The sequence below is a fragment of the Protomyctophum bolini genome (assembly GCF_963924005.1).
Source record: "Protomyctophum bolini genome assembly, chromosome: 19".
Classification (NCBI taxonomy): Eukaryota; Metazoa; Chordata; class Actinopteri; order Myctophiformes; family Myctophidae; genus Protomyctophum; species Protomyctophum bolini.
The window spans coordinates 38,197,473-38,223,456 of NC_137880.1; the positions used below are offsets into that span (position 1 = coordinate 38,197,473).

General features: G+C 43.2%; 2 protein-coding genes across 4 annotated transcripts in view; one reads left to right on the forward strand and one right to left on the reverse strand.

The window, feature by feature from the left end:
- On the reverse strand, nucleotides 1-13,385 carry fsaf1 (40S small subunit processome assembly factor 1). Of its 3 annotated transcripts, none has more exons than XM_080791715.1 (9): nucleotides 13,191-13,385; nucleotides 10,665-10,892; nucleotides 7,028-7,114; nucleotides 6,954-6,976; nucleotides 5,626-5,685; nucleotides 5,059-5,154; nucleotides 4,272-4,358; nucleotides 2,786-2,823; nucleotides 1-1,415 (listed from the first exon to the last, which is right to left on the reverse strand). In XM_080791715.1, the coding sequence occupies exons 1-9, from the start codon at nucleotides 13,267-13,269 to the stop codon at nucleotides 1,301-1,303; spliced, it is 813 nt and encodes a 270-aa protein (XP_080647841.1). In that variant the 5' UTR covers nucleotides 13,270-13,385; the 3' UTR covers nucleotides 1-1,300. The 3 variants fall into 3 exon arrangements, with proteins under 3 accessions (XP_080647841.1, XP_080647840.1, XP_080647839.1); XM_080791714.1 differs by having other exon boundaries at nucleotides 1-903; nucleotides 1,283-1,415; nucleotides 6,954-7,114; XM_080791713.1 differs by having other exon boundaries at nucleotides 6,954-7,114.
- A 417-nt stretch (nucleotides 13,386-13,802) lies between these two features.
- gnpat (glyceronephosphate O-acyltransferase) overlaps nucleotides 13,803-25,984 on the forward strand; it is a 31,537-nt gene continuing 19,355 nt past the window's right edge. Inside the window, exons 1-8 of the mRNA XM_080791014.1 lie at nucleotides 13,803-13,924; nucleotides 14,706-14,897; nucleotides 16,780-16,956; nucleotides 18,841-18,970; nucleotides 20,377-20,504; nucleotides 21,308-21,383; nucleotides 24,579-24,730; nucleotides 25,258-25,388. Coding sequence (XP_080647140.1) covers nucleotides 13,901-13,924; nucleotides 14,706-14,897; nucleotides 16,780-16,956; nucleotides 18,841-18,970; nucleotides 20,377-20,504; nucleotides 21,308-21,383; nucleotides 24,579-24,730; nucleotides 25,258-25,388 — 1,010 coding nt within the window. The 5' untranslated portion in view covers nucleotides 13,803-13,900. The remainder of the gene's footprint in view (nucleotides 13,925-14,705; nucleotides 14,898-16,779; nucleotides 16,957-18,840; nucleotides 18,971-20,376; nucleotides 20,505-21,307; nucleotides 21,384-24,578; nucleotides 24,731-25,257; nucleotides 25,389-25,984) is intronic.

Here is a 25,984-nt window from a genome sequence, read left to right on the forward strand (position 1 = left end):
TCGCAGATCTACAAGCTCGTAGCGCGCCACCGAGTGGCGCGCTACGAGCTTGTAGGTCTGCTATTTTTGAAAAAAAATCGAAGAACGACTGACATAGAGAAACATGGCTTTTTCAGAAAACTGTCAGGATGTATAGAAGACATTTCTAGAATCTGATCTCAGGTCAGAATGTGGGTTTAAAGGAATCACTCGTGTACAACCACATACTACTAGCCTCCTGTGATTTCTCACAATCACGTCTTTAAAGTTTCTTATCTTCTCGAGAGGCTCCGTTTCAAATCCCTCATACGACACCCGCGACCGTTTTCTGCATGTTACGTTGACAATTTGTCTCGTCCACAATACGATGCCATCCATCTCATCGGTATAGTCCCACCGTTTGTAATGTTACAGTACGACTGCTGTATGTGGTTTTGTAAATACTAAAAAAAAGATAAACAAAAGAAATGCCCACTGCAGAAGTTTATGAACTTTACAGTGTAAAGAAGAAAAACAAAAAAAAAAGGAAAGAAAACACATCCAATGCAATGTCTCTTTTTTTTTTTGGTTCCTTTATAAAATAAAATAAATAAATAAAAAGAACTGATGGAATATGATATTCAGTGTGTTGTCGTTCATATACTTTTACATTTAGAGAATAGTGATTTTGGTGTTAGCACTATGTTATGCTTTAGCTATTGAAAAATAGCAGACCTACAAGCTCATAGCGCGCCACCGAGTGGCGCGCTATGAGCTTGTAGATCTGCTATTTTTGAAAAATCGAAGAGCGACTGACGTAGAAGACATTGTTTTAATCTGATCTCAGGTCAGAATGGAAAACTGTCAGGATGTAGAAGACATTTTTAGAATCTGATCTCAGGTCAGAATGAAAACTGTCAGGATGTAGAAGACATTTTTTAGAATCTGATCTCAGGTCAGAATGCATTAAAGAACCACCATTCTTCTGTGCGTTAGAATCTGATCTCAGGTCAGAATGGGTTAATAATGAAACTGTCAGGATGTAATAGACATTTGTAGAATCTGATCTCAGGTCAGAATGGGTTAAACTTGGCGTCAGTAAAAAGGTGCAGCGTGGTGACTGCAGGGCACATCATGTTAGTTTTGAGTTTTTTTCCCAAAAATGATGTTTTAGAAAATTCAACATATATACGAGGGGCGGAACCAGGGGGCGGAACAAGGCAGAAGAGCCTGCTGGTTGGTCAGCCAGGGACCAATCGGAAAGGCTGACAAGTGAGGTGAAATGTCCATTTCTCAAATTCTACATAACGCGCCGTACGCACACCGCCGCAAACACCGCTGTTTATTTTCTGCCCTTGTTCCCTTTAATCTTTTGGATGTCCTGGTGGCTGAGGATCAACACTCCGTTCTTGAAGCGTCCCACCTGCCCCGAGGGACCGGAGGACTTCTTCTTGTCCCTAGAGGAGGAGGAGGAGGTGGAGAGGGAAGAGGAGGAGGTGGAGGAGGAGGAGGAAGAGGAGGATGAGGATGAGGAGAGGGAGGAGGAGGATGAGGAGAGGGGGGAGGAGGATGTGGAGGAGAGGGAGGAGGAGGAGGTGGAGAGGGAGGAGGAGGAGGTGGAGAGGGAGGAGGAGGAGGAGGATGTGGAGGAGACTGTAGACTGTAACGGTAGCTCAGAACATACGCGACCATTTTTTTAATAAATGGGACCATAGTTTTCCAAAAAGAATATTATGACATGAGAAATGAGACTTTAAACTAGTGACTGGAAGCAGGAAGTATTCATGACCATGTTTATTAAGGTAATACAGTCTAGGTGAAGTTGGGCCCAAATACATGGACCTCTATGGAGCTATGGGGTTTTTTGGGCCCAATGACAGACAGCGCCACAACAGGCCATTATATGAACTTTCAGGATGTCCCGATTTCCTTAGTGGCTTCACGAAATATCTGTCTGACTGCCCCCCCTGAGTGTACTAACTAGGCCCCAGTGGCGGTGGGTGACTTTTTTTTTCCCCCAGGAAGTGCACTATAAAAAATATCAAGAAAACATGCACTCATGTGGCTCATTAATCATGATTTTGTCTGTGGTGACTGTGTGTTAAACTATAATATGTCAAACTGTGTTGTGATGTGTATGCTGCCCCCAAGTGGTTTGTGGTGTGCATAACATGGATCGCACATATTTCCTATGGCTTCCTATTATAATAGGAATAGGATATTGAAGACATGTGGACCTCAATGCATTACTCTATGGTCTGTATTGAAGACATGTGGACCTCAATGCATTACTCTATGGTCTGTATTGAAGACATGTGGACCTCAATGCATTACTCTTCAATGCAGAAAGTCAAGGGCTACAGATGAACGCGCACCAAAACGCGTGACACTCACATAAGCAATCAGAAAACGTCACAAAACGTAAACAACATTTCACATTTCATGGAGGCATAATACAACAAGGCAGCATAATACAACTTTTAATCACTGCCTTTGGCTATAGTGGTTACTTATATTATATTATATAATATTTACGGTTCCTGGATTTGATAATTTTAAATAAATGACACAGGCTGCAGATTTCGTTTCGCAGTCATTCTTATTCACGTTTTATTTAAGGGAACACTACCGCCCCCTACGGACGGGCCGCCACTGCTAGGCCCATTCTTTGCCCCCCCTCTACGCCTAAAATACAAGGACTACACACGACCAACGGACTGACATGTGGAAACAGCGGTGGAACATGCGCTGCTCCCGTGCTTGCGGTTAGGTTAGGGTTTGAGGTATAGGCTGTTGGTCTAATGACACGTATAACTCCACTACTCACCTGGGCTTACTCTGCCTTTTCTTGCTCTTCTTCAGGTTCTACAGAACAGGAATGGGTCAGAACAGGGTCAGAACCGTCAGACAGAGTTAGAGTGAATATGGTGTTAGGTTAAAGTAGGCAGCTCTAAGTGACATGATACTCAAAAAAACTATAAATTCAAATATCCCTGAAGAGTTTCTAACACATGATAAATATTTAATCAAGATACTCTTAGCATCAAGTAAAAAAGCAATCACACGACGCTGGTACCAACAGGACCCACCAACGAAAGATCAATGGATGGACATTATTGAGGAACTGTATTCTATGGAAAAACTAACATTCATACTTAAGACTACAAGAGGATGAATTCTATAAAAAAGGGGAAAAGTGGAATCTCTTCTCTCAGCCTAGCGATATTGCAATAGAATTTCATTGAATGTTTATTGTAATATGAAAAATGCAGCCTTTCTTCTTTTACTTTTTGTCTTTTTTCCTTTTCTTTCCCGTATTGTCTTGTTAGTTGAGTTTTTGTCTGTCTGTTCTTCCTTCAATAAAAATTAAGTGAAAAAAAAACAAAAAAAAACTATAAATTCTGTATTTGTGGAGCAGCGATATGATCACAGCAATGGCTGCTATTTTCCTACCAAAGTTCAACATGGCTTATATGTTTTTTTATTTTTTTGGAACAACTTTTTTGGCTTTATCCATATCTTTTAACGCATTCTGTACGGGAACCTCTCTGTTAGCTATTGAAAAATAGCAGATCTAAAAGCTCATAGCTCATAGGTCTGCTATTTATCTTGAAAATGTGGTGCAAATCTTTGAATATATACTGTATTCTTTCAGAGCGTTTTTAACTCAACTCTTTGCTTCTGGAGTTTTTTGTTTTGTTTTGGAAAATCGATTATTTTTAATTGCAATGAATCGATTCATATCGTCGGGATTAATATCGATATATATATATATATATATATATATATATATATATTGTGGCAAACCAGGGGAAACAGCCAGGCCTGTTCCCCACAGAATGAGGCTGGGGGAGGTGATAGAGGGAGTATATCACCCGGTACAGGTATTGCAGCCAATGGGAGCCTGGACATGGACGCACCTGCCAGTCAGGCAATCACCAGAAGCTGTTAAAGAGCCGACGCCCAAGCTGTCTGGGGAGTGAGTCTGAACTGCTGGAGGAGTGAGGAAGGAGGAATCTCTCTGTGCATGAGGAGGCTGGGATAGGGAGATCTCTCAAGACTGCAAGTGACTACAGAAGCCTAAGCCCCTGAGAAGAGGAACCTTTCTGTTGATGTTTTGCCCCGTTTTCCCCTTTCCCTAAGACTTTAAATAAAAGACGATTTAAGTTTATGTTGCCTCTGACTCCGAGCCTCTTACTTTATTGTGAATCTGTACCTATTCTCCCCTGGGTTGCCACAATATATATATCGATATACGATATATCGTTACATGCCTAACTGTCACGCATTGCAACAGAGGGACAGGTTCTCACCGGCTGAGCTTCGTCTTTAGATTTCTGCTTCTTGTCTTTGACCTGCTGCTGAAGCACCCTGTAGTTGACGTACTCCTTCTTCGGAGGCTTTGTTCCAGAAAAGACAGAGACAACATTATTATATATATTATATAGAAAAGACAAGACAACATTATTAACCCATTTTGGTGTTTTAAACATTATGTTATAATTTAGCTAAATTCGTGAAAATATGAATCTTTGAATATATATTGTCAGAGCGAACGTTTTTAACTCGAATCTTTGCTTCTGGGAAGTGGTCCCTGAAACAACACATTTTCAGATAGGGGTCAGTGGCCAATTTCATATATTTTTGGGGGTCCTTGACCTGAAATATTGAGAACCACTGATATAGAAAAACATGAGGTTTTTCAGAAAGAAATACATTTTTAAAAAGACATTTCTTTAATTTCCGACGTCAGGTCAAATTGGGTTAACCCCTCGCATGCCAACGCTGGGCACGTCACTGCAGGCGAAGATGTTCAAAGAATATTAAGATGCGCTACGAGCTTAAAATAACAGATCTACAAGCTCATAGCGCGCCACCGAGTGGCGCGCTACGAGCTTGTAGGTCTGCTATTTTTGATAAATCGAAGAACGACTGACACATAAAAACATAGCTTTTTCAGAAAACTGTCAGGATGTAGAAGACATTTTTAGAATCTGATCTCAGGTCAAAATGGCTTAAAAGCTCTCACCCTGGGGTGTGTGTGTCAACTCACCCTGGCCCCCACCCTGCTCACCCTGGGGTGTGTGCATGTCAACTCACCCTGGCTCCCAGCATGATGGCCCTGTCCTGCTCAAACACACGCTGCTGCTCCTTCCTGTAGCCGGTGATTCCAAACCGATGCACCTCCAGACGAGCCTAACACACACACACACACACACACACACACACACGACGAATATTAATTTGTTTAGTTACGTTAGCAGGGAGGCATTGGGTCCCATTTTTACAGTCTTTGGTATGTGAACCGGCCGGGGAATCGAACCCCCGACCTCCCAGTTTCAGGGCGGACACTCTTAACCACAAGGCCGCTGTCTGGTGACCACCGGAAACTACAAAACAACGCCACGCCGCCGTGGTCAACGCTCACACAACACATCTCTATGTTTTTACAAAATAAAAACGTTTCGGTGGTCGCCTCTTCACCGAGAACTGGAGTATGGATATAGACTGTTGCTTTTTTTTCTTCTTACAAAAGAAAAGCTATATTTTACATGCATGCACAGATTGCACACACACACACACACACACACACACATCAAAATCACCATTATCATGCACAAGTACACATTCGATTTTCAGATTTGAGTTTTTTTTTTTTTTTTTTACCTTTTCTAAAGACAATTGTTCCGTCTTGTCACTCGTCTTCTGGACCGTCTTCTGAGGCACCTTCATAGGAGGGGGAAAAAGAACAATAGTGAAGAAACGAGACTGAAGTGTTTTTCCTTTCATTGAGCGGTGCAACCACTCCAAGGAACAGCAATGTCCGTGTTCACCTATGTGTTGGTTCACCTATGTATGTATGTGTCAGTGTTGTAAACAGGTTTTCAATGTGATGAGTCCCGGGATGCAGAGACGGTCTTTTAGAGATGAGTCCCAGGGACATTTTATGAGTCCCACTTCAACGACGTTAGGACAAATTGCAGCATTTAACTTCCATTTCATTTTATATGGTTACTTATAATGTCGTTATATTCATGTAGAAAACAGAAGAAGGAATGATTATTATAACTAAAAACATTTTTAACGTGTATTATTTTTACTGTACATGCTGAGTACAGTAGTGCATCCTGTGGATGCAGAGGTCGTTGTTTTATTGCATCCCTTAACCCATTCTGACCGGGAACCCATTTTGGTGTCAGCATGATGTTATGCTTTAGCTATTGAAAAATAGCAGATCTACAAGCTCATAGCGCGCCACCGAGTGGCGCGCTACGAGCTTGTAGGTCTGCTATTTTTGAAAAATCGAAGAACGACTGACATTTTTAGAATCTGATCTCAGGTCAGAATGGGTTAATCAGACCAGTGTGTGTCCAGTGGAAACCTCGTATGAATCTGATCTCAGGTCAGAATGGGTTAACTATAAACTGCGTTTTGGGATGCAAAATGCACCCTATTTTAATCTCTGATGTGTTCATGAGCACCAGTATGACTGACTACCAGGAGGGGGCGCTGTTGTGCCAGAAAACAGAGAGAGAGGGAGAGAGATAGTATTAGTGCTGCACTTTTGCCTGCTACTGAGAGAGAGAGAGAGAGAGAGAGAGAGAGAGAGAGAGAGAGAGAGAGAGAGAGAGAGAGGAGAGGAGGGGGGGGGGGGGAGAGGGGAGTTGCACCACTCAGTGAACCCATTTTGGTTGTTAGCATCATGTTATGCTTTAGCTATTGAAAAATTGCAGATCTACAAGCTCATAGCTTGTATATGAGCTTGTAGATCTGCTATTTTTGAAAAATCGAAGAACCACTGACATAGAAACATAGCTTTTTCAGAAAACTGTCAGGATGTAGAAGACATTTTTTTTAGAAAATGGTTGTCGCAACGGACAATACAACAAGGTATACTATCCAAAATGAGGAAAAAGAGAGAAAACCAGCATGAATTGATATTAGAAAAGAGAGGGAATAGTGTGGGGAAAGTGCCCCCCCCCCACCAGGCTTACGGTGCTGATGATGTCGGGAGGAGCCGGTGTGTGTTGGGTGGTCTTGGCTCTCTTGGTAGGATCCCAGAACGTTCCCGGTGTGTGTTGGGTGGTCTTGGCTCTCCTGGTCGGATCCCGGAACGTTACCACCTCCACCTGCGCTGTCTGCGGGACGGGCCGTGCTGATTGGAGCAAGACACAGGAATAATAACAAGTGAGACGCGCAAACACGGGAAACCGAACACAGCTCGTACATTTGTGTGTGTGTTTTTTGAGTGATACAGCCCCGCCCTCTGGTGGCGGGCAGGTGGTGTTACAGCGTGACAGACAGACACACAGACAGACAGATATGTTCTGCTAGGTCTCATAGTTAGTGCTCACTGCGTTCGCAATAATAACTTTATTTGTATAGCACTTTACAAAGTTTACAAGTTTACAAAGTGCTTCACATGCAATGCACAAACAGGCAATTAAAATCAACAATGGAGATTAGTCAAATACAAAATACAAAAAAGATTATAATAAAAGACAAGAGACAAAAAAGCAGAAACTGGAACTGTTCATTCAAACTCATTAAAAGCCTTTAAACAATAGTGGGTTTTTAAGAGTTGTTTTTTTGTTTTAAAGTGGACACTGAAGTGGTCTGTCTGAGTTCCAGAGGTAGTTGGTTGCACAGCAGTGGAGCCCTAGCAGCAAAGGCTCTGCCGCCTTGCGTCACCAGCTTTGTGTTGGGGGGGTTGAGTAAAACTTTGTCTGCTGATCTGAGGTTACGGGAAGGTATGTGCGGGGACAAGAGGTCGGAAATGTATGTAGGTGCTAGTCCATTTATAACCTGACGCTGCCAGATCCAAGAAGCTTTGCTACACACATTTGTTTCACAGCTTATTGGGATCTGGGATCTCGGGAGCAAATTCGATGACGGGGCTGTTCCTTTTTTTCCAAGATACTTGGTAGATGATTGGATGGGACCGTCTGTCTATATCACCGTGTGGGCGTGCAAACACAACCAATCATATTGACGTGTCTATATAGCGTCACATCCGGTTTTGACACATGTCCCGCCCTTAGCTCATGCTGATTGGTTCGAACCACGAGTGGTTCGGGCGTTAGCACAACACCCTGAGAGAGATCCCAGATGGATGCTGTGTTGGGGAACATGGTTACCCAATACCGCCCCCAGCTGGCAGAGTCAGGTTAGTCCATTTAGTGATTTAAAAACAAATGTATTTGCAGGGCCGTATAGCTGCACCATTTGGTTGCCCTGCTCGTGGGATATCTGTGCTGTCCCAACCTCCGAACGAGAGCGCTGCTATTCCTCGTGCAGATCGGCAATTTTGTGATATAAACACAGCCCAACTCGGCGTGTTGCCCTACTCGCAGTGCGTACTGCGCGTATATAGGTAGCGACGGCACTTTTTGTGTGTGCAACAATGCGAGGACAAAATATCTGAGAGTTTATATTACAGTGGTTTTCAACCAGTGGTCCGGGGGACCCCCGGTGGTCCTCGCGAGGGGGTTCCAGGTGGTCGCCAGCTAAATGATGGAGAGGCGGTTACCAAAATGGACCCTTAACCCATTCTGACCGGGAACCCATTTTGGTGTTAGCATCATGTTATGCTTTAGCTATTGAAAAATAGCAGATCTACAAGCTCATAGCGCGCCACCGAGTGGCGCGCTACGAGCTTGTAGGTCTGCTATTTTTGAAGAATCGAAGAACGACTGACATTTTTAGAATCTGATCTCAGGTCAGAATGGGTTAATCAGACCAGTGTGTGTTCAGTGGAAACCTCGTATGAATCTGATCTCAGGTCAGAATGGGTTAATAACTCTTGAGAGCGTAAAATGAAAGGCTTTCATTTTACGCTCTCAAGAGTGAAATACTGTAATTCTTTCGAATCTGCATTACTTCATTTACAAGAAGTCTACAACACTGTAAAATAAATTTATATTTTGATCAACGTTTGCCAAAAGCATGGAATTGTAGACAAAATCCTATCCCAACGACAACTAACAAAACACCTAAAATATTCTTTAGTTTTGGGCCTGAGAGCAGGTCTAAATCTAATCAAACGGTGGTCCGTCCGTGGCTCAAAAGCCGAAATAAATGACGGGCCTTGAAATGAAAAGGGTTGAAAACTATATGGAATGCACTTCCCATCACAGTCAGAACTGCAGCCTCACTCCCAATCTAAACTATGGAATGCACTTCCCATCACAGTCAGAACTGCAGCCTCACTCCCAATCTAAACTATGGAATGCACTTCACATCACAGTCAGAACTGCAGCCTCACTCCCAATCTCCGCCGTAGTCTGAAAACCCACCTCTTCAGACTCCACCGTGGCCCGTAGCACTTGCCCTAGCCTAGCCCCTTAGATAGCACTTCATGCCTTTGCCTTTGTTTTTTCTCGGCTTGATTACTGCAATGCACTTTTTTCAGGACTGCCTAAGAAAACAACTGACAGATTACAACTTGTCCAAAATGCAGCAGCCAGAGTTTTAACTAACTAAGATGAGAGAACATATTACTCCAGTTTTGGCATCACTGCACTGGCTTCCGGTTGTTTTTATGATTGATTTTAAATTCTTTTACCTGTCTATAAAGCTCTCAATGGTCTCGCACCTTCCTACCTACATGACGGCCTGCCTAAATATGTCCCAAACCGCCCCCCTAAGGTCTTCCACTGCTGGCCTGCTCGCTTTGCCAAAAAAAATGGCAACTAGAAAATACGGGGAAGCAGCTTTTTGCTTCTACAGGCCGACGGCATGGAACAAACTCCCACTGTACCTTCGTCAGGCAGCCTCTGTAGACATTTTTAAAGCTCAGCTCAAGACCCACTTCTACAACATTGCTTTTAATTGATCTTTTATTTTTATTTTATTTTGTTATTCATGTCCTCACTGTATTGCATTACTGCTTGTTTTTTTAATGTCGTTGCCTTGCTTTTCTTTTATTCTCCATTGTTCTGTAAAGCACATTGAGCTGCATTTCATGTCATGAAAGGTGCTATACAAATAAAGTTTTATTGTTATTATTATTATTATGTAGACTTAGATAGTATTTTATACACTGGCGAATTAGCGACGCGATCTGAAAATGCGAAATGTGGAGTGTTGCAGTTCGCCTGCGAATCTCTGCAAAATTCGACACCAGAGCGAACATTCATATGTCTTACATAATTCATTTGAAAGACAAATGAATTATGTAAGACATATGAATTGTTATCTATTATGATTTGTACTGTATTGTGATACACCATGTGCGAAATAAAATGAAATGAAATGAAATGAAATGAACAAATAAAGAGCGAAAACTGTCGCATTTTCGCACATTCGCCACTTGCATGGACTTCAATTGTTTTTCTTTAAATGTGAATTATTCGCACGAATATATCGCGTCGCCAATTCGCCAGTGTGTAATGACCTTAATAGCTCGTTACGTAGACAGCACTAGAATTGCATTTTATGTGTAGTCATAGCACTTTATAGTACACATGTATATTGTATAATATATAATATAGCATAGTATGCATAGTTGACATAGATACTCCACTGTTACGTTCCTAGTTTATACATGATTCATGATAACTATACTTTTTATATATGTGATGTATGACATGCTTTTGTTTTTGCATACTGTAAGTCGCTCTGGATCAAGAGCGTCTGATAAATGCCTAAATTGTAAATTAATCCACACAATAACATTATCAATACGAACACATTCAATTATTTACCCGTTTGCTCAACGACATCAGCGCTGCCTTTCCTAGTCTTTTCCCGGCCGCGCCCCAAATGGAGATCCTCTTCTCCGCTGTCTTTGCCTTTGGTGTCCCCGTTAACGTCTATGACGGCCTCCTGCTCCTCCTCCTGCTCCTCCTCCTGCTCCTCGCGGTCTTCTAATTCACAGCTTTTACGCTTTTTCTTCTTCTGGGATTTGAGGTTCTTCTTTGAAGCAGCGTCACCTGTAACGACAACAAACAAACGACACAAACAAGACGATAATCAGACCCGTCTGAAGTGAGCGGTGCTGTGCTGTACGCACCGGTTGTCTATAGGCTCGGACCCCGGCCGCTGCAGTGGTGTCCGATCCCAACTTAACCCATTCTGGGCGGGAACCCCTTTTAGCAGATCTACAAGCTCATAGCGCGCCACCGAGTGCCGCGCTATGAAGCTATTTTTTTTTTAAATTCGTGAAAATGTGCCTCAAATCTTTGAATATATATATATATTTTTTTTTAAATATTTTTTATCCCACGATTTTGTAACCCATTTTTCACCCCTGTGTCAATCATCTAATGTGATCCTGGGCTCTACACACCCTCTGCCAACCTAGTCCCCATATATGGGGGACAAGGGGAGACCAACCTAGTCCCCATATATGGGGGACAAGGGGAGAGCAACGGACTTGAACTCATGCTTCCTTCATGCCCGAGTGTCCAAGTTGCTCCTTTTACACCTGACAGGGGGGAGTTTCCCTGGTTGGACGTCACATATAGCGCGTGGAAGGAACACGTTACTCCAACCAGTTCCTTTCCCCTCCATCAGAATGGTAGTCTTGGTAAAGCTATGCAGGGTGTCTGGGTTGTAAAGCTAGACACCTTGGTTCGTATGTGTTGACATGATCTTGGATCTTGTGTCTTCAGTGTGGTGTCTCGAGTCTTGTCCTATGCGCTGTATCCTGAATCCCGTGTCTTGCTGACTGAGGATTTGGGGTCGTTGTTGGAGATACCTATGCGTGCGTTGCTTATTTATTGGTATCTGACGTTTAGAGGCTGCCTTTTATGATGCGTGCAAGTCTAGTGTCTCGATGATATCACCACTGTATATATCCATCTTTGGGGTTTCTACATGAATGTGATGTCAGCGCTGGATATCAACGTTATCCCCATATATGGAGCTCGAAGTAAAAGCCTTCGCAAGAGGCCTGTGTGTCTGTGTGTGTGTCTGTGTGTTAGGCTGTGCAACAGTGACACTTGGTGGTGAACAAACACTATATAACCCTATTTCCGTGCTCGGACAGAGCCAGCCACCCAGCCAGGGACAGACCCAGGGACACACATAGCTGTCTTTAGAGCACCACTCAAAAAAAGGTTGTTTTATAAATAAATAAAACATGCATTATGGCCTAATACCACAATGAATTGCCTAATAATGAATTGTTTAATAATTAGGCAACGCCAAATAAATGGGGGTTGTGACTAGCCGCAATTTGCAACTCTAGATTTTTTTACAATTGGCTGAATCTAGAGTTGCAATAACCTCCATCGACTTCCTATGCATTGTTTTGGTTTTGCATTGGTTTGTGACCTCCTGGTCTTAAATTACGTTAAACTCACCAACATTGCAGCTGTAGTCCAAGCTTGAATTATCCTCTTTCGATCTGGTGTCGCTTGTTTATCATAAAAGTCCCCCGTAAAGATGTTATGAGCTACTTTCTGTCCAAAATATTCCAAGAGTGACAATATCGAGCCGCCATTTTGATTTTTGCAACGTGCCATAAAACAAGATGTGAGGGGGAGCGCTTGTTTAATAGAATCTTACCTGCGCAGGTAAGACACCCAAAGAAGAGGCCGACGCCCTAGGGAGGGAGGGACGCTATTAAACAAGCACTCCCCCTCACATCTTGTTTTATGGCACGTTGCAAAAATCAAAATGGCAGCTCGATATTGTCACTCTTGGAATATTTTGGACAGAAAGTAGCTCATAACATCTTTACGGGGGACTTTTATGATAAACAAGCGACACCAGATCGAAAGAGGATAATTCAAGCTTGGACTACAGCTGCAATGTTGGTGAGTTTAACGTAATTTAAGACCAGGAGGTCACAAACCAATGCAAAACCAAAACAATGCATAGGAAGTCGATGGAGGTTATTGCAACTCTAGATTTCAACCAATTGTAAAAAAAATCTAGAGTTGCAAATTGCGGCTAGGTTGTGACAAGCCATGGGGAAGATTTATAGTAACCAATGCTAGGATAAGTCAGGTCAAAGTCATACTATTACTGTACATTTAAATGCGTGCATGTGTCTCTTGTACAGTATGTAGTGTTAAGCTTAATTTTCAGTCATTGTCATTTGACAAAAAAAAAATCGAAATAAAGTATGTACAATCGAACAAATAGTACAACATTGAATGTGTACCAGATGATCCATCCATTCACAGTCAGGCACACACTCACACATGCACAACACACATCATCAGTCACCATACAGCAATTTAAAGCTAACTAGCATTTAGCATCATGGGAAAACTATTTACCGAAATCATAAAGCCTGTCCAGTACTTGATCCAGAGATAGCTGCTCTTCTTCCTCGTCTTCTCGTCCGGCGGAACTCATGTCGTGGACTGACTGTACTTACTGTCTGTCACAATAACAACCGATCACATAGAATAGAAACAAACTTTATCTCGTCTATAGCAGCAGAATGTCAACAAACCTGTGTGAGGATTGCACGTGTGTACTGTACTGTGTGTGTGGTACGAGGATTGAACTCACTGGCACGTCACGGACACCATACAGTGTTGCCAGATCGTGTGAGATAAATAAGCAAACTAGCCCAAAAGAAGCCTGACTGATCATTCTAGGCCTAGGGCACTTGGAAATACTATTGAGTTGTGCTTGAAGTCTTGAAATGTACTGTAATTCTACTGTAACTGTTAATAAATAGTACAATCAATCATTCAATCAACACATCAATCAAGCAATCAATCAATACAAAAAAAAAAACAATATTTACAAGCTACTTTAGAGAAGAATAAGCCCAAAGTCGCTAACAATAAGCGGACATGGCAACACAGCCACCATAGCTTGACAAACGCGGAAGTGTTGCAGGGCGTTGACACCGCCCATGTGAACTGAGCTTTTAATGTTTTAATGTGCGTGGAAATAAAATACATATCTCCTCTTTAGCGGCTTGACATCTCCGCGAAACAACCTGCACGGTTCTATAAAGTCACGTTGAAGGAGAATGGCATCGAAATCTCTTTACTCGGTATGTATGTTGTGTGTATGCGTTGATTGATTGTAAACAGCAGCTGCGCTATATAGCGCACACATTAGTGTGCCACACTACAGTGTATGATAATACATCCATTTGACATGGCATTCAAACACACAAAGTAATGCCTTTGCTTTAATGTAACGCGTCAGTTGTGTTCGTGTTAAATGTTAAATGTAGCGCTGCACAGAGTCTGGTTTTTAAAGTTTGTCAGTTCTGATTTAATTTCAAAAGACAGACAGACAGACTGTATACAATCCCTACAGTAGACTATAGGGAAGAAGTTCATGGTACATTATTATTATTACTTTGTTTTTGGAAATCGTAATCAAGACAATGAATTATACTGCCTGAGCCAATATACAATTTATCTTTATTTAGTTTAGTTTAGTTTGTATTTATTAAACCTAGCTTTGTAGCACAGCTAGGGTAAAACCAGTGCAATTTCCACATTTCTACGTTTGATTCATTATATCATAAATGAGAAAAATAGATACAATAGCTTCTATATTAATACAATGTATAATTTATACATTGTATAATACATAATCCCCCATCATTTTCAACTTTAATTTCACGTGTTGCTTTTTTGTGTTTCATTTGACAGCATAGGGACCCTGTGCTGAGGAAAAGAGATGACTTTGTGTCTTTCATTTGACAGCATAGGGACCCTGTGCTGAGGAAAAGAGATGACTTTGTGTCCCCTTTCATTTGACAGCATAGGGACCCTGTGCTGAGGAAAAGAGATGACTTTGTGTCCCCTTTCATTTGACAGCATAGGGACCCTGTGCTGAGGAAAAGAGATGACTTTGAGGACATGTTGGAGGAGCGGAGGAGGTCCAGCGACCTCCGCTACGCCCTCCGAAGCTACACGCCTCTCCTCTACAGAGGACTGACCCCCTGTCAGCCCAGCATGCTGAAGAACATGGTGCTCCAGTCGGACCACCTGCGCTATGTCATCAATCAGGTACTGTAGGAAAGGAACTGGTCGGAATAACGTGTTCCTTCCACGCGCTATACGTCCAACCAGGGAAACTCCCCCCCCCTGTCAGGTTGTAAAGGAGCAACTTGGACACTTGAAGGAAGCATGAGTTCAAGTCCGTTGCTCTCCCCTTGTCCCCCATATATGGGGACTAGGTTGGTCTCAACTTGTCCCCCATATATGGGGACTAGGTTGCTCTCCCATTGTCCCCCATATATGGGGACTAGGTTGGTCTCCCCTTGTCCCCCATATATGGGGACTAGGTTGGTCTCAACTTGTCCCCCATATATGGGGACTAGGTTGCTCTCCCCTTGTCCCCCATATATGGGGACTAGGTTGGTCTCCCCTTGTCCCCCATATATGGGGACTAGGTTGGTCTCCCCTTGTCCCCCATATATGGGGAGTCGTATCCCCCCTCCCAACACAAAAGTGGTCCCCAGATTAATTCTCAGTCAGGGTGGTGGTCCCTGGTAGGACCACTACCAGTTTACCTGTAGTAAGTCTCATGGTCGGGGGGGTAGGACCAAGTCTCATGGGATTTGTTTATAAACATTTTGGTATTTGTTTATAAACATTTGTGATTTGTTTATAAACATTTGTGATTTGTTTATAAACATTTTGGGATTTGTTTATAAACATTTGGGATTTGTTTACAAACATTTGGGATTTGTTTATAAACATTTGGGATTTGTAAGTCTCATGGGGGGGGTAGGACCACTACCAGTTTACCTGTAGTAAGTCTCATGGTCGGGGGGGTAGGACCAAGTCTCATGGGATTTGTTTATAAACATTTTGGTATTTGTTTATAAACATTTGTGATTTGTTTATAAACATTTGTGATTTGTTTATAAACATTTTGGGATTTGTTCATAAACATTTGGGATTTGTTTACAAACATTTGGGATTTGTTTATAAACATTTGGGATTTGTAAGTCTCATGGGGGGGGTAGGACCACTACCAGTTTACCTGTAGTAAGTCTCATGGTCGGGGGGGTAGGAGTTGGGGACTAGGTTGGTCTCCCCTTGTCCCCCATATATGGGGACTAGGTTGGCGGAGGGTGTGTAGAGCCCAGGATCACATTAGATGATTGACACAGGGGTGAAAAATGGGTTACAAAGTCGTGGGATAAAAAATATATAATTAAAATAAATCGGGTACTATAGAGCGTCGCAGTCCCTCCCCTTTCAGAACAACGAGTATTTATTTAAAGACGGTTACGCCGCGGACAAAGCCAACTCGGATCGTGACAAATCATGACAATTAATGAACACAATGTTTTGGGGCCGATCAAATAATTTATAAGAAGAAAAACGACAAAAAAAAGTGTTATAATTAACCTGCCGTTTTTTCCTACTTTCTAAATTATTTGTTTGGCCCAAAACATTGTGTTCATTGTCATGATTTGTCACGACAAGAGTTGGCTTTGTCCGCGGCGTAACCGTCTTTAAATAAATACTTTCTGAAAAGTCTATGAGGAAAACGAACGGCGATTTATTTTCCGGGGGGAAGGGGGGGCAGCAAGATCTGTGAGTTGCTGTGATAGGAGAAGGATATCAAATGGAACACAACCACCCTAAAGACTAATCATTGTGTATATATTCCTGCATTATACCAGCATCGAGTGATCTTGGTATACATAGAATTTGATCTATTGAAGATTCTGACCTTCAAATGAACATCATTTTCGTTTTGATTGTATTGTTCTTTCTGCTTTGGCAATGTAAACGTATGTTTTCTCATGCCAATAAAGCCCTTTGAATTTAATTTAAGTGTGTGTGTGCGTGTGCGTGTGCGTGTGCGTGTGCGTGTGCCTGCGCGTGTGCGCGTGCGTGCGCGTGTGCGTGTGTGTGTGTTGCCGTACCGCAGGTGTCTGTGGAAACGGGCGCGGCCGCCGACGTGATCCGGGAGCAGGCGTCGGCCATCTTGGACGAGATGGCCCACAGCCAGCAGCTCAGCACGGTGCGCTTCTTCGCCTTCGCTCTCTGCAAGGCCTTCAAGGCTCTGTTCAGGAGCGTGTGCGTCAACGAAGAGGGCATTCAGAGAGTGAGTCTGTGTGTTACTATACTACCTATACTACCTACGAATACCGTCAACGAAGAGGGCATTCAGAGAGTGAGTCTGTGTGTTACTATACTACCTATACTACCTACGAATACCGTCAACGAAGAGGGCATTCAGAGAGTGAGTCTGTGTGTTACTATACTACCTATACTACCTAGGAATACCGTCAACGAAGAGGGCATTCAGAGAGTGAGTCTGTGTGTTACTATACTACCTATACTACCTAGGAATACCGTCAACGAAGAGGGCATTCAGAGAGTGAGTCTGTGTGTTACTATACTTCCTATACTACCTACGAATACCGTCAACGAAGAGGGCATTCAGAGAGTGAGTCTGTGTGTTACTATACTTCCTATACTACCTAGGAATACCGTCAACGAAGAGGGCATTCAGAGAGTGAGTCTGTGTGTTACTATACTTCCTATACTACCTAGGAATACCGTCAACGAAGAGGGCATTCAGAGAGTGAGTCTGTGTGTTACTATACTACCTATACTACCTACGAATACCAACGAAGAGGGCATTCAGAGAGTGAGTCTGTGTGTTACTATACTACCTATACTACCTACGAATACCGTCAACGAAGAGGGCATTCAGAGAGTGAGTCTGTGTGTTACTATACTTCCTATACTACCTACGAATACCGTCAACGAAGAGGGCATTCAGAGAGTGAGTCTGTGTGTTACTATACTTCCTATACTACCTAGGAATACCGTCAACGAAGAGGGCATTCAGAGAGTGAGTCTGTGTGTTACTATACTTCCTATACTACCTACGAATACCGGAGAACTCGCCAGTTTACCAAGTCGCCGCGGTGAAAATGTCCTCATCAGTGTCTTCATCAAACTGCCTCCCCCTGGCCAGCCGGGGCGCCTGATGGAGGGGAAAGGAACTGGTTGGAATAACGTGTTCCTTCCACGTGCTATACGTCCAACCAGGGAAACTCCCCCCCTGTCAGGTTGTAAAGGAGCAACTTGGACACTCAGGCATGAAGGAAGCATGAGTTCAAGTCCGTTGCTCTCCCCAGGTTGGTGGAGGGTGTGTAGAGCCCAGGATCACATTAGATGATTGACACAGGGGTGAAAAATGGGTTACAAAATCGTGGGATAAAAAATATATAAAAAAACTCTTAACCACTATCCTCTCTGTCAATTCAATATATTTGGTTGTCGTTGGATATGATTTTGTCCACAAATCCATGCTGTATTGTATGGCAGGCATTAGAATCTGATCTCAGGTCAGAATGGGTTAAACTGTGTGTGTGTGTGTGTGTGTGTGTGTGTTGTCAGCTCCAGCAGGCATTAGCATCTGATCTCAGGTCAGAATGGGTTAAACTGTGTGTGTGTGTGTGGTCAGCTCCAGCAGGCATTATAATCTGATCTCAGGTCAGAATGGGTTAAACTGTGTGTGTGTGTGTGTGTGTGTGTGTGTGTGTGTGTGGTCAGCTCCAGCAGGCATTAGAATCTGATCTCAGGTCAGAATGTGTTAAACTGTGTGTGTGTGTGTGTGTGTGTGTGTGTGTGTGTGTGTGTGGTCAGCTCCAGCAGGCATTAGCATCTGATCTCAGGTCAGAATGGGTTAAACTGTGTGTGTGTGTGTGTGTGTGTGTGTGTTGTCAGCTCCAGCAGGCATTAGAATCTGATCTCAGGTCAGAATGGGTTAAACTGTGTGTGTGTGTGTGTGTGTGTGTGTGTGTGTGTGTGTGTGTGTGTGTGTGTGTGTGTGTGTGTGTGTGTGTGTGTGTGTGTGTGTGTGTGTGTGTGTGTGTGTGTGTGTGTGTGTGTGTGTGTGTGTGTGTGTGTGTGTGTGTGTGTGTGTGTGTGTGTGTGTGTGTGTGTGTGTGTGTGTGTGTGTGTGTGTTGTCAGCTCCAGCAGGCCATCCAGGACCATCCCGTGGTGTTGCTGCCCAGTCACCGTAGTTACATGGACTTCCTGCTCATGTCCTACATCCTGTACACCTACGACCTCACCCTGCCTGTCATCGCCGCGGGAATGGGTAAGCGGTATAGCGATACATTCTAGAGGAAGCAATCTGATTGGTTGAAACGGTTTCTAGCCGTTGATCAAACCAGCACCGTTCACCACCTCCTAATCAAAACAAATAATTCAGCCGCTCTGTTCTCCCAGAGCGCTAGCAAACTCGGTGGCTAGGCTATAGCTAGTTTATTGGGACATTTGTGGTCGTAGTGACTACATTTACTTTTAAACCTTTTTAAATAGTTTTCTAATAAATATGTCTGTACTCTTTCTGTAAAGTGACTTTGGGTACCCAGAAAAGCGCTATATAAATCGTATTTATTATTATTATTATTACATCTGTCATTAAGAATATGTTTGCGATTTTCTTAGTTTTAAGGGTAACTGTTGTAGAATTGCAATATTACACTCGAGGGTGTTGTTTAACGTGATTATTGCCACCCTCTCGTGTCATATTGCTTAATCGTATATTGATATATATCGATACCAGTAAGACGCGCAAACGCGGGAAGCGAAAGCAGCTCGTACATATTTGGGTTTTGGACGTATAGCTGCTTTGGGGACTCCTTATATGGTTATGGCTGAGTCATGGTGATGTAATCACTCAGCTCCATATATGGGCACAAAAGCGGGACAGACAGACACACAGACAGACACACAGACATGATCTGCTAGGTCTCATAGTAAGTGCTCACTGCTTCGCAATCACTGCGTTCGCAATTAATCCTGACGATATATATCGATTTTAATAATTTTTAAAAAATCGATAAAAACTAAAACCTTTTTTAGGGGGCTAGTGAATTATGGTGTGTGTATGTGTGATATGAAATGTGGCTTTAAAGGACCACTTCACCACTTTTCAACCTATCTTCATATAATAGGTCCTCACTAATAATCATGTGTATAATAATCAATAATCAATAATCACATGGCACGATTTTTTTCCTACTCAGTCTGTGTCTCATAGGAGGGCTGTGGGCAGTTTTAGAAACCGTCTTCCAGTGACATCATGATTAGGCAGATTATTTTTTAAACAAGCTTTTTTTAACAAAAATGTTTAGACTTTCATCATCGTGAGAACGATGGCTTCCATTTTCGCATTGCAACTTCTCAGTACTAGAAAGCCTGCGGTTTTTAATAGCTTGTATTCCCCATCGATGATGTCACTGGAAGACGGTTTCTGAACTGCCCACAGCCCTCCTTTGAGACACAGACCGAGGAGAAAAAAACAGGTGATGGCCGTTATTGATGCTCATTAATACATCAAGGAAGACAATTATGTTTCTGCACTGAGAACGACTGACATAGCTTTTTCAGGACGTATAGAAGACATTTATAGAATCTGATCTCAGGTCAGAATGGGTTAATAATAATATCACGTTCATAAAATGAATATTTAATATGAATTCACGACAATCCGTGCAGACTTCATGGGGATGAAGATCGTGGGCGAGATGCTGCGTATGTCTGGAGCCTTCTTCCTGCGCCGTTCGTTTGGTGGAGACAAGCTGTACTGGGCTGCCTTCTCGGAGTACGTCAAGACCATGCTCAGGGTAAGGTTCTGTTGGGTTCTGTTGGGTTCTGTAGGGTTCTGTTGGGTTCTGTTTGGCGGAGACAAGCTGTACTGGGCTGCCTTCTCCGAGTACATCAAGACCATGCTCAGGGTAAGGTTCTGTTGGGTTCTTTTTGGTACCCTGACCATGCTCAGGGTAAGGTTCTGTTGGGTTCTGTTTCCCAAACACGTGACACATTAAGGGTCACGGACCTGTATTTATGGGTTACCCCATTTTGACCCGAGATCAGATTCTAAAAATGTCTTCTGAATCCTGACAGTTTTCTGAAAAAAAGCTATGTTTCTACGTCAGTCGTTCTTCGATTTTTCAAAAATAGCAGACCTACAAGCTCGTAGCGCGCCACTCGGTGGCGCGCTACGAGCTTGTAGATCTGCTATTTTTCAATAGCTAAATTATAACATAATGTTTAAAACACCAAAATGGGTTCCCGCCCCCAAAATGGGTTGATATGCTGCTCAGTTTTAATGCGCTGCACTTTGGGGTTTTATGCGTGTTCTTTTCATTGATACGTTTTAAATATACACTGCTGGTCCCGAGTACGATTTTCGTCTTGTACTGTACGTGCGAACATGTGAAATGACAAATAACGTGAACCTCGAACCTCTAGCTGTGTTCATTCATTCCACGATTGCGTGATCCTTACTTAAAAATGATGTACAAAAAGTGCTCCTAAACTTATGGATGATGCAACATATTATTCTTAATTGTGAATACACATCAAATGTAAAAAAATCATATTCATATTTTTCTCCCATCTCTGCCCCCTCCCCCTCCCCCTCCAGAATGGGTTTGCACCAATCGAATTCTTCCTAGAAGGGACGAGAAGCAGAACGTGCAAGTCCCTCACGCCCAAATTAGGTAAGATAATGACCTCATACCAGTACAGTAAGATAATGACCTCATACCAGTACAGTAAGATAATGACATCATACCAGTACAGTAAGATAATGACCTCATACCAGTACAGTAAGATAATGACCTCATACCAGTACAGTAAGATAATGACCTCATACCAGTACAGTAAGATAATGACCTCATACCAGTACAGTAAGATAATGACCTCATACCAGTACAGTAAGATAAAGACCTCATACCAGTACAGTAAGATAATGACCTCATACCAGTACAGTATTTACAATAAGTACAGTCATTACAATTTTGACATAATTATTATTGCTTATAGCAGCTTTAAGATCTTACTAGTAGTGAACAGTGTATAAAGGGCTATACACACACTGTCTGCGAACGCCGCGCGTCAAAACAGCCGCGCCTCCGTTATTGTTCAATGAACCTATCATCGCACACCGGCGGCGTCCGACGCGCGCTCACGCCTCGCCTGACGCTTCCGATACGCCCGCCGTTCTATTTTCCAGGCGTTGCCGCGCGGCAACAACAACGCACTGTGACGCGTCGCTGCGCACCCGGTGTGTGATCCCTCATCCCTTCGATTCCCCTGGTTCGCGGAAGTAATTTCTCTATGGAGAATAACATGGGGTGATCTTAATATCGTCTACTATAAGCGTTGTGGTCCAAAAATAAACAAGCTGTCTCGGCGTTATTGTCGGGGAGGTGTCTCTGTATAGTTTGCAACAGTCAGTCACTCATATCTAATTTAACATTTGTGGAGTTGGTCACCTGACCAAAAGCGGTTGACAGAAACTGGTCGACATGTGCTGTTGCCACAACAAGCTCAGAAACAAGGACTTTACCCACGCTACTTGCACACACTACAACTCGCTTACAATTCGCAAACCTGGCAACACTGCCATGTGTTCATGCTGTTGTCAGAGGCCCGCCCCCGGCTCACACGTCACTACTCTCTCTGTCTCTCCACTCGCAATCGGCAGCCATCTTGCTTTTTATTTATATGGGCGAGTCGATCGGATCGGATCGGCCGTGCAAAATCCACCGATCCGCGAAACCGATCTCCAAAGCAAAAATCTGCGCCGTTTACATCCAAATATAATGTGTCACTTTCTCGGTTCTGCACCGCTTAATGGAGAAGTATAGCACTGGCAGCGCAACGAATACCCCCCCCCCCCACACACACACACACACCAGGGAGAGAGAGAGAAAAGAGAGAGAGAGCGAGAAAGAGCACGCACGTCTTCACCCCAGCGAGGGAGGGACACGGAGAGAAAGGGAGAGAGCTCATCATCTCCAGTCCAGTAGTTAGCAAAGGGAGCTAAGTGCTAACTATAATCCAAATTGTTAGACAAGTAGTGTGCCCTGGCCTGACACAACTTTCTTAGAAATGTGCATGTTGCAGCCAGCCAGTAAGATGAGCCTATGCAATTCACGGTTTTCGGGAGGGCGGGGGGGCAGTCGGTTTGGGGGGGGTTCCCGACGGCTGCTTCCTCCTCTGACAGAGGGGAGGCGAGTAAGCGACACAGTCAGAAGCCCCCTTTGTTCAATCGAAGGCCCCCTCACTCAGACACACAACGTGTGTTGTTACATGTGAATGCTACAGAATTCTATAAGTCACCACTTTTGGTGTGACACACAGTTTCTGTTTACAATGCGTTGTCAACACGTGTTGAGTTGACAAAGATTGACATATTTCGGATAAGACTGATAGTTTCTCCGTTAGTAATTAGGCTGAGGCACACAGAATCACACTACTTTTGGATTTATTGGGATTGGCTTTTTGGGGAAAAGAGGGGGAGGAGGTGATCAAGCAGCTCCACAAGACCACAACATATTTGGGAGGCTCAAGGCTGCATTTATTTGCCTTTTTTTTTCTCTCGAGGGTGCATGGGATGATGGGAGCCCCTCCAGCAGGCTAGGGAGCTCCGCTCAGGCTAGCGGAAAATGACCGCGGGCGCGGGTTGCCAGGTTTTTTTATAAGTAAAATAAAAAATAAAAATAAATAAATACAATTAAATTAAAAAAAAAATTAAAAAAGATCGGGCTCGGGATCGGAATCGGCCGATCTTTTAAAAAAAACAGGGTTGCCACATACCGTGGATGTGAGAGTGAAACAAGCAACCAGGTCTATAAAAATGTTAAGAGGCCAGTTCAAAGTAGGTAAATCAGAAATGGTCCGGAAATTAGTCTTAAAATAATCAATTATCGTGTTGACTGTCAAACTTTGTTGTCTAATGTTGTTTCAGAGCAGTGGAACTCAAACATTTCCATGTCAAGGACTACCAATAGATAAACAAGTCCAAAGTAGCTTATAATGAGCAGACTTGGCAACACTGTCTCTAGGTTGAACGTTCTACTTTACAAGCTCACACATATGAAATATGTTTTTTTTAATCTTCAAACTGAGACATATTTTATGATAATACTGTTAGCACAGTCATCATACTCCAAGAGCATACAAATGGAACCAAATGGACCCTGATTTTCCCAGAGAGCAAATGGTATCAAATGGGGGTCTGTGGCCTAATGCATTTCAAACTGGGGGTTCTTGGTATTATATTCTCTGCATATCTTATCAACTTGGGGTGAATATTTCACCACAATACTTTACTGAATATTTCACACGAATATAACACAAGAGTCAAATGTACGGTCAAATGTAATCACAATATAGGCTACAGATGTAAATATTTATGACACAGTAAAATGTCGAAAATTAGTGCTATCCCCCCCCCACACACACACACACACACACACACAGTCACACACACGACAGGCAAGGCTGTTGTTTGCATCGTTAGCAGGCAGCAGCTACCTTGGCACTGCTCTCTGTGACTGTAGTTGTTTCACCATGTTTGCGTATTTATGAGAAATAAAAAACACTTTCTGTTATTATAATAATTCTGTCAACTCCCGCAATTTCCTTCTTCCCATATTGCGCTGCAATGTAACTAGGATTCGCCGGCCGAAGGCCGGCGAAATTCTAGTATGATACAGTCTGCTTCTAGCGAAAATCTAACTAATTCAGTAGCCGTAACATTAGCGTTTTCTCTCAGTCAGTTGATTCTTCATATCCATATGAGTGAAGCGGCCGGGATGACATGTTTATTACCGCGTGAGACTAATCTAAATGTCACTGCGATAGCTACTAGCGTGTGTGACTAATGGTTTCCCTCGTTGCTGCAGGTCTGCTGAACATCGTGATGGAGCCCTTCTTCAAAGGCGAGGTGTTTGACGTCAGCCTGGTACCGGTCAGTATCAGCTACGAGAGGATCCTGGAGGAGGCGCTGTACGCCAGGGAGCTGCTGGGGGTGCCCAAACCCAAGGAGTCCACCTCAGTGAGTCCCTAACCCTAACCCTAACCCAAGGAGTCCACCTCTGTTTAGACCACCTCTTTAAAGAGCTTTTAACACTCGGACAAAGCCAACTCGGCAGGTGACAAACCATGACAATAAATCTTTGGGCCGAACAAATAATTAGAAAGAAGAAAAGAAAGCAACAATAGAAACTGCCCTTTTTTCTCCTCTTTTCTGCGATGATGTGTTAACCCATTCTGAACGGGAACCCGTTTTGGTGTTAGCATCATGTTATGCTTTAGCTATTGAAAAATAGCAGATCTACAAGCTCATAGCGCGCCACCGAGTGGCGCGCTACGAGCTTGTAGGTCTGCTATTTTTGAAAAATCGAAGAACGACTGACATTTTTAGAATCTGATCTCAGGTCAGAATGGGTTATAATCAGACCAGTGTGTGTGTCCAGTGGAAACCTCGTATGAATCTGATCTCAGGTCAGAATGGGTTAATTACTGTTACATGACGTGGGTTTGTTGTATCGTGATTCTTGTCTGTGCGCGACGCGTTCGCAGGGTCTGTTTAAAGCCAGGAAGGTCCTCAGTGAAGACTTCGGAAGCATCCACGTGTACTTCGGCCAGCCCGTGTCTGTCAGAAGCCTAGCGGACGGCCGAGTCAAACGCTCCCATTTCAACCTCATGCCAAGGTATGCATGCATACAAATGTGGCGCAAATCTTTGAATATATATATATATATATATATATATATAATATATATATATATATATATTCTTTCAGAGCGAATGTTTTTAACTTAAATCTTTGCTTCTGAGGGGTTCCTGGAATAACATATTTTCAGATGGGGGTCGGTGGCCAATTACATCATAATCTTTTGGGTCCTTGACATTAAATATTGAGCACCACTTCAGAAAACTGTCGTGATTTTAGAGGACATTGTTGAGTGGTGCAACCACTCCAAGGAACAGCAATGTCCCTATTGGTCTATGTTTCGATGTCAGGTCAAAATGGGTTAAAATACTCATGAGTATGCATGTGTTGTATGGACAAAGCGATCCCCGGGTCTAACATGGACGTAAAATGAAGCCCGTCAGTCCTTGCACTGTAAGTCGCCATATTTCTAGATCCGTTTTGGCCCAGCCGGCCATTGGCTGGCTCCGTTTGGGCCTAGCTGGCCATTGGCTGGCCCAGACAACGAGGCGGGACTTCCCCCCCCCCCCCCCCCCCCCTTCTTCTTCGTTGGTTTTTATTTTGACTGAACGGGGGGTGGCTCTCGATCATAGA

Coding starts and splice junctions, on each gene's coding strand:
- fsaf1 (XM_080791714.1), bottom strand. CDS start 13,269: ATGAGTTCCGCCGGACGAGAAGACGAGGAAGAAGAGCAGCTATCTCTG. Junction 4,359..5,058: donor CCATCATGCTGGGAGCCAGG/GTGAGTTGACAT, acceptor TCTGGAACAAAG/CCTCCGAAGAAGGAGTACGT. Junction 2,824..4,271: donor CTAAAGACGAAGCTCAGCCG/GTGAGAACCTGT, acceptor CCTGTTCTGTAG/AACCTGAAGAAGAGCAAGAA.